The following is an 8,805-nucleotide window of genomic DNA, read 5'->3' as shown; positions in this document are numbered from 1 at the left end:
TTTCTCTAATGCAACAGAATTGCAAGTTCCATGGACTTCCAATGGAAGATCCTCATCAGTTCTTAGCTGAATTCTTGCAAATCTGTGACACAGTCAAGACTAATGGGGTAGACCCTGAGGTCTATAGACTGATGCTATTCCCTTTTGCTGTAAGAGACAGAGCTAGAATATGGTTGGACTCTCAACCTAAAGAAAGCCTGGACTCTTGGGAAAAGCTAGTCAATGCCTTCTTGGCAAAGTTCTTTCCACCACAAAGATGGAGTAAGCTTAGAGTGGAAGTCCAAACCTTCAGACAGAAGGATGGAGAATCCCTCTATGAAGCTTGGGAAAGATACAAACAATTAATCAGAAAATGTCCTTCTGACATGCTTTCTGAATGGAGCATCATAGGTATTTTCTATGATGGTCTCTCTGAACTATCCAAGATGTCTTTGGATAGCTCTGCTGGAGGATCTCTTCATCTGAAGAAGACGCCTGCAGAAGCTCAAGAGCTAATTGAAATGGTTGCAAATAACCAATTCATGTACACTTCTGAAAGGAATCCTGTGAATAATGGGACTAGTCAGAAGAAAGGAGTTCTTGAGATTGACACTCTGAATGCCATACTGGCTCAGAATAAAATATTGACTCAACAAGTCAATTTGATTTCTCAAAGTCTGTCTGGAATGCAAAATGCACCTGGCAGTACTAAGGAAGCTTCATCTGAGGAAGAAGCTTATGATCCTGAGAACCCTTCAATGGAAGAGGTGAATTACCTAGGAGAACCCTATGGAAACACCTATAATTCTTCATGGAGAAATCACCCAAATTTCTCATGGAAGAATCAAGAGAGACCTCAACAAGGTTTCAATAATAATAATGGTGGAAGAAACAGGTTTAGCAATGGCAAGCCTTTTCCATCATCTTCTCAGCAACAGACAGAGAGTTCTAAGCAGAATACTTCTGACTTAGCAACAATGGTCTCTGATCTAATAAAGACCACTCAAAGTTTCATGAATGAAACAAGGTCCTCCATCAGAAATTTGGAAGGACAAGTGGGTCAGCTGAGCAAGAGAATTACTGAACTCCCTCCTAGTACTCTCCCAAGTAATACAGAAGAAAATCCAAAAGGGGAGTGCAAAGCCATAACCATGGCCGAATGTGGAGAGGAAAGAGAGGAGGAGGACGCCACTGAGGAAGACATCAGTGGGCGTGTACCAATCTCCTCTGAGTTCCAATGGGAATCTGAGGCTCAAAATGAGACCATAGAGATTCCATTGGACTTACTTCTGCCATTCATGAGCTCTGATGAGTATTCTTCCTCTGAAGAGGATGAGTATGTCACTGAAGAGCAAGTTGCTAAATACCTTGGAGCAATCATGAAGCTAAATGACAAGTTATTTGGAAATGAGACTTGGGAGGATGAACCTCCCTTGCTCACCAAAGAACTGGATGACTTGTCTAGGCAGAAACTGCCTCAAAAGAGGCAAGATTCTGGGAAGTTTTCTATACCTTGTACCATAGGCACCATGACCTTCAAGAAGGCCTTGTGTGACTTAGGGTCAAGTGTAAACCTCATGCCCCTCTCTGTAATGGAGAAATTAGGGATCTTTGAGGTGCAAGCTGCAAGAATCTCATTAGAGATGGCAGACAATTCAAGAAAACAAGCTCATGGACTTGTAGAGAATGTTTTGGTGAAGATTGAAGACCATTACATCCCTACTGATTTCATAGTCCTAGAGACTGGGAAGTGCATGGATGAATCCATCATCCTTGGCAGACCCTTCCTAGCCACAGCAAAGGCTGTGATTGATGTTGATAGAAGAGAGTTGATCATTCAAGTGAATGGAGAATCCTTGGTGTTTAAGGCCCAAGGATATCCCTCTATCATCATGGAGAGGAAGCATGAAGAGCTTCTCTCAAAACAGAGCCAAGCAGAGCCCCCACAGTCAAACTCTAAGTTTGGTGTTGGGAGGCCACAACCAAACTCTAAGTTTGGTGTTGAACCCCCACATTCAAACTCTAAGTTTGGTGTTGGGAGGTTCCAACACGGTTCTGAGCATTTCTGAGGCTCCATGAGAGTCCTCCGTCAAGCTAATGACATTAAAGAAGCGCTTGTTGGGAGGCAACCCAATGTTTTATAGTTAACTATTTTCTTTTGTTATTTTATCTTTTTTGTAGGTTGATGATCATAAGAAGTCACAAAAACAATGAAAAAAGCAAAAACAGAATGAAAAACAGGAAGAAAAACAGCACACCCTGGAGGAAGAAGCTGCTGGCGTGTAAACGCCAGTAAGCCTAGCAGTTGGGCGTTTAACGCCCAGTCTGGCACCATTCTGGGCGTTTAACGCCAGAAAGGGGCACCAGACTGGCGTTAAACGCCAGAAAAGGGCAACAACCTGGCGTTAAACGCCAGGAATGGGCACCAGCCCGGCGTTTAACACCAGAAATGGCTCAAAACGTGGATTTTGATGCCATTTGGTGCAGGGATGACTTTTTCTTGACACCTCAGGATCTGTGGACCCCACAGGATCCCCACCAACCCCACCACTCTCTCTCTTCTTCTTCACCCATTCACCAATCACCTCAATATCTCTTTCTCTTCACCACTCACATTCATCCTTCATAAACCACTACTTCTTCCCCTTCTGGCCGAACCACAAAGCCATCTCCCTCTCCTCCATTTCTTCTTCTTCTACTCTCTTCTTTCTTCTTTTGCTCGAGGACGAGCAAACCTTTTAAGTTTGGTGTGGTAAAAGCATTGCTTTTTGTTTTTCCATAACCATTTATGGCATCCAAAGCCGGTTCAACTGAGAAGGCATGACCTCAAGCCCATCACCAAGAGAAAGATGGAGCAAACAAGAGACCCCTCTCATCATGAGATCCCTGAGATACCTCAAGGGATGCACTTTCCTCCACAAGACTATTTGGGAGCAACTAAACACCTCCCTAGGAGAGTTGAGCTCCAACATGGGACAACTAAGGGTGGAGCACCAAGAACAGCCATCCTCCTCCATGAAATTAGAGAAGATTAAAGAATCATGAGAGAGGAGCAACAAAGACAAGGAAGAGACATTGAGGAGCTCAAGCACTCCATAGGACCTTCAAGAGGAAGGAAGAGCCGCCATCACTAAGGTGGACCCGTTCCTTGATTTCCTTGTTCTTTATTCTTCTGTTTTTCGAATTTTTATGCTTATGTTTATCCATGTTTGTGTCTTATGATCATTAGTGTCTTAGTGTCTATGCCTTAAAGCTATGAATATGAATCCATCACCTTTCTTAAATGAAAAACTGTTTTTATCACAAAAGAACAAGAAGTACAGGATTTCAAATTCATCTTTAAAACTAGCTTAATTAGTTTGATGTGGTGGCAATGCTTTTGTTTTCTGAATGTATGCTTAAACAGTGCATATGTCTTTTGAATTTGTGGTTCATGAATGTTAAAATTGTTGGCTCTTGAAAGAATGATGAAAAAGGAGACATGTTACTGAGGATCTGAAAAATCATAAAAATGATTCTTGAAGCAAGAAAAAGCAGTGAATACAAAAAAAAAAAAGAAGCAGAAAAACGAAAAAAAAAGAGGAGAAAGAAAAAGAAAAGAAAAAGAAAGAAATAAAGTTGTGATCCAAGGCAAAAAGAGTGTGCTTAAGAACCCTGGACACCTCTAATTGGGGACTTTAGCAAAGCTGAGTCACAATCTGAAAAGGTTCACCCAATTATGTGTCTGTGGCATGTATGTATCCGGTGGTAATACTGGAAGACAGAGTGCTTTGGGCCACGGCCAAGACTCAATAAGTAGCTGTGTTCAAGAATCATCATACTTAACTAAGAGAATCAATAACACTATCTGGATTCTAAGTTCCTAAAGAAGCCAATCATTCTGAACCTCAGAGGATAAAGTGAGATGCCAAAACTGTTTGGAGGCAAAAAGCTACTAGTCCCGCTCATCTAATTTGGAGCTATGTTTCATTGATAATTTGGAGTCTATAGTATATTCTCTTCTTTTTATCTTATTTGATTTTCAGTTGCTTGAGGACAAGCAACAATTTAAGTTTGGTGTTGTGATGAGCGGATAATTTGTACGCTTTTTGGCATTGTTTTTAGTATGTTTTTGGTAGTTTTAGTTGAGTTTTTATTATATTTTTATTAGTTTTTAGTTAAAATTCACTTTTCTGGACTTTACTATGAGTTTGTGTGTTTTTCTGTGATTTCAGGTATTTTCTGGCTGAAATTGAGGGATCTGAGCAAAAATCTGATCCAGAGACTCAAAAGGACTGCAGATGCTGTTGGATTCTGACCTCCCTGCACTCGAAGTGGATTTTCTGGAGCTACAAAAGCCCAATTTGCGCGCTCTCAACGGCGTTGGAAAGTAGACATCCTGGGCTTTCCAGCAATATATGATAGTCCATACTTTGCCCAAGATTTGATGGCCCAAACCGGCGTTCAAAGTCACCCTCAGAATTCCCAGCGTTAAACGCCGGAACTGGCACCTAAACGGGAGTTAAACGCCCAAACTGGCACCAAAATGGGAGTTAAACGCCAAGAAGAGTCTCTACACGAAAATTACTTCATTGCTCAGCCCAAGCACACACCAAGTGGGCCCGGAAGTGGATTTTTATGTCATTTACTCACCTTTGTACACCTTAGGCTACTAGTTTTCTATATATAGAACCTTTTACTATTGTATTTTCATCTTTGGACATCTAGTTCTTAGATCATTGGGAGGCTGGCCTCACGGCCATGCCTAGACCTTGTTCTTATATATTTTCAACGGTGGAGTTTCTACACACCATGGATTAAGGTGTGGAGCTCTGCTGTACCTCGAGTATTAATGCAATTACTATTGTTCTTCCATTCAATTCCGCTTGTTCTTTGTCCAAGATATCACTTGTTCTTCAACATGATGAAGGTGATGATTGACGCCCATCACCATTCTCTCCCATGAACAAGGTGACTGACAACCATTTTTGTTCTACAAGCATCTGAGGCTTAGTGAATGTCTCTTGGATTCCTGATTGCACGATGCATGGTTGATCGCCTGACAACCGAGTGCTCGCCTGACAAACGAGCCAGCCATTCCGTGAGATCAGAGTCTTCGTGGTATAGGCAGGACCTGATGGCAGCATTCAAGAGAATCCGAAAGGTCTAAACCTTGTCTGTGGTATTCTGAGTAGGATTCAATGATTGAATGACTGTGACATGCTTCAAACCTGTAACCTACTGGGCGTTAGTGACAGACGCAAAAGAGTGATTCTATTCCGGTAGGGGAGGGAACCAAACCGGTGATTGGCAGCACTGTGACAGAGTGCGTGCATTAGCTTTTACTGCGCGGATGGGAGGTAGCTGCTGACAACAGTGAAACCCTACACGAGCTTGCCATGGAAAGGAGTAAGAAGGATTGGATGAAGACAGTAGGAAAGCAGAGAGACGGAAGGGAAGGCATCTTCATATGCTTGTCTGAAGCTCTTACACCAATGATATACATAAGTATCTCTATCTTTATCTTTATGTTATTTTCGTTCATCACCATTATACATTTGAGTCTGCCTGACTGAGATTTACAAGGTGACCATAGCTTGCTTCATACCAACAATCTCCGTGGGATCGACCCTTACTCACGTAAGGTATTACTTGGACGACCCAGTGCACTTGCTGGTTAGTTGTGTGAAGTTGTAGTGACCACAATTTCGCGCACCATCCTTCTACAAGTGCAAACGCAATGGATAAGATATTTGAGTTTCTGTCTTGAACAATCGCCAGCAGCAAAGTCCCTCTATACTTACCATACAAGTGATTACTATTGATGCTGACTAGCGGTTTCCAGTGTAGAAAAGCCTCAATACAAGGAGAAAATGTCCAGAAAAGATGATGAAAGTAGACAATTGATTCATCAACTTGATCACCAACTCTAAATCGGAGAGGTCTTCAACAGAGCAATGGTACCCTCCATGGTGGATGTCACCCCAAGGATCCAACGGGGCAACTCGCCATAAGGCTCCTCCCAGTCGCCGTAGATCTGTGCTACTGTCTTCTTCTTCGCCATCCAGACCTTCCTAAACTAGGTCTGAATCCATAGGTCGCCTTAGTAGCTTCCTGCAACACCTTTATCGTAACTGATGCATCAGCTCTAACCAACTAAAGATCCTTGCACATATGACATGATAATCAAGCTGCTTGTAATTGGTTGATATCGATATGGTCAAGCACGTGTGCGGTCTGTTGTACCTCCGCACTTCCTAAGTGTTCTTCCTTTTTCGGAGTGTGATACGAATCATCCACATGAACCATTTACCGAACTCCTTGCATCTCCCATGGTATTTAAGATGGTCTGGCTTCTTCACTTTGTACTCAACTCCACGCCGGATGCTGTAATCCTTTACGCTCAACACAGCTTCCTCCTTACTTTGAGAAGATTGGTCAATCTGAAATTCTGTTAGAGCGGTTGCATCATGCAATCCCTGACCCCCAAAGGTTGCATCGACCCCTGGCTGTTGGCCTATGGCTTCCAATTTTAAGGTCAACAAATATGGTAGATGTTGCAGTGTGCCGGAACTCGATGGTCCATGGGGTATAGCTGGATTCCTCGAAGTATCGTCATCACTATCCCCAACAATGTCGACTGGCTCATCGTCTGAATCATCATCTCGCATCGCATTTTCAACTCGATCCGGTTCAGACTCAACTGCAAAATCAGGAACACGGCGAGATGAACTAGTAGTACCAACTACAACACATGGAGGATCAACCAATAGACAAGCAGGTGCTACCACAGACATTGACGTTAAGGCACCCCCCATTGTCGTCGACTGAGGATTTAGCGCTGATGTCCTAGAACTGTCGATGCCATCTTCCAACTTAGCAAATAACTCGGGTATTCTAACTTCAGAAAAACTTCGCCTACAGTGAAACAAGACCTGTATATCTTTATCGGATCCTATCACAAATGTTTCATACTTCACAACACTTGACACAACAGCAATAGGGATCTTGGGCTGCGTTTGTTTCTGAGAATAGGATAAGACAAGACATTGAGAACAATATATAAAGGACAGAGATACAGAATTTAGTGTTCTTGTATTATATTTAGTGATAAAGTAGAACAAATTATGAAAATCTAATTCATTCTCATTTTTTTCATTCAAAAATTTAAGAAAAAATATAATAATAAAAAGTATAATTATGAAAAATTAACAAGAATAATGAAAGAAAAAAATAAGTTGTGTCCGCTGATAGTGTCTCTGTGTCTTTCCTATCAGGATGGATACAAAATACACTAATTCAGTGTCTATGGACACAATGTCTCTGTCCATGTCTCATCTGTCAAATACGATTCTGTGATTATGTGTCCCTGTCTCAGTGTCTCGTCTCTATGAACAAATGCAACCTATTGTAGAATAACTTTTTTACCCACTTTGTCCCACACACCCCCAACTTTTGTAATATGCTGCTTTTGATATCGGCCAACATACTCAATGACCGGATAAAAATACTAAGCGGTTCCCTATCTGTAAATTTAACACCGTACTTTTTGCTTTTTTGAATTTTACCAGAGTAATGCACTAGAGTTAGGAAACTCTCCTCACCATCTATTTGTGAAAAATGACACTTTACTACTACCTCGTTGTCTTGGAGGGGTATATATAGACAAGAAACGTAATCATAAATCACACATAAACCGCTACTGCCTATAACGGTTTATGCACAAATCCCTTTCTTTAGAAACTGCTGCTGCTTATAGCAGTTTTTTGTTGCATTTTTTTCAATGTAAATTGCGGCTACCAGTAGCGGTTTATGTTCATCTCTAATCTGTTGGTACCAGTAACCATTTCTATAAAATAGTGAAAGTTGCAATTGCGTCTTCAGTTTAAGAAAGTTGTAATCAGATACAATGTGTTTCTAAACATTTTATTTGAGTAAATTGCCCTAAAATTAAAGCATTACTTATCCAACAGCAGTTTTCAGTATTCACCGCTGCATCAAAAATGTTACATCATTACTCTTGTTTATTGTAGTAAAATCCGAAAAATTTTAATAAATTATATTTTTATAAATATTTTAATAAAAATTTATATTATATAATAATATTTTTAACAAAGTAATTAGTAATAAAATTTTAATATAAAAATTTAATTATTTATCAAATATAAAATAAAATTTAATTATTTTATGTTGTAGTTTAAAATATTGTTTTAGTATATTTTTTAATATTATAAAAATTTTATAGTATGATAATTGATCTTATAAATAAAAAAATTTATATTTTTTGTATTTATATGTTTTATATTATTATTTAAAAATAAAAGACTATATTTTTTATTTAAAATATTATATATTAAAATATATTTATTTATGTACTAGTAAAGTCTAATGTATTCTATATTTATTATAGTTTATCAATATTCTTCTTTTATAGTAATTTTTGCTTTACATTTAATAAAATCTAGTAGTTTATAAAAATGTGGCATATTCAATAAGCATAAAGTTATCGTGCTTGTTTTAGAATACCCTATATAATTAGTCACCCACTATTTTATTTTCTATAATAAAAAAATAAAAAAGTGTGTGTCTTATTTTTGAACAAAAAGAATTGAGGATTTTTTATTATTGCCAAATAAAAAATTTAAAGGTTTCATTATATTTTGGGAGAATATTGTCATCAACCCTATAACAACTAAGTATAGGGACAAATATCTCTCTAAAGAAAGCGATATAATCATGCCTTAAAACCATTTTCATTTACCCAACAATTTGGGAGAGATATTTATTGAAGATGGTACAAGATCAAAACACCACATTCAAGGTCATGAAGCAAGAGTTTGTCAAGTT

General features: G+C 39.2%; 1 protein-coding gene and 1 non-coding gene across 2 annotated transcripts; both read right to left on the bottom strand.

Moving 5' to 3' along the window:
• Nucleotides 1-263: 263 nt before the first annotated feature.
• On the bottom strand, nucleotides 264-371 carry LOC130953677 (small nucleolar RNA R71). Its single transcript, XR_009075838.1, has one exon. It is a non-coding gene; the product is annotated as a small nucleolar RNA R71 (small nucleolar RNA).
• Nucleotides 372-6,215: 5,844 nt separating this feature from the next.
• Nucleotides 6,216-7,289, bottom strand: LOC130949177 (uncharacterized). Its single transcript, XM_057877973.1, has 2 exons — nucleotides 7,245-7,289; nucleotides 6,216-6,983 (listed from the first exon to the last, which is right to left on the bottom strand). The coding sequence occupies exons 1-2, from the start codon at nucleotides 7,287-7,289 to the stop codon at nucleotides 6,216-6,218; spliced, it is 813 nt and encodes a 270-aa protein (XP_057733956.1).
• Between the last annotated feature and the right edge of the window lie 1,516 nt (nucleotides 7,290-8,805).

Source organism: Arachis stenosperma, chromosome 9 (genome assembly GCF_014773155.1).
Source record: "Arachis stenosperma cultivar V10309 chromosome 9, arast.V10309.gnm1.PFL2, whole genome shotgun sequence".
NCBI classification, from domain to species: domain Eukaryota; kingdom Viridiplantae; phylum Streptophyta; class Magnoliopsida; order Fabales; family Fabaceae; genus Arachis; species Arachis stenosperma.
Note: the sequence above shows the minus strand (reverse complement) of the source record. Positions and strands in the feature narration are given on the sequence as shown.

Bases quoted from the DNA above. Each gene is read 5' to 3' on its own strand.
- LOC130949177 (XM_057877973.1), bottom strand. From the start codon at position 7,289: ATGGACAGAGACATTGTGTCCATAGACACTGAATTAGTGTATTTT. The intron at 6,984-7,244 runs GTATCCATCCTG...TCCTATTCTCAG, and splicing joins ACACTGAATTAGTGTATTTT to AAACAAACGCAGCCCAAGAT.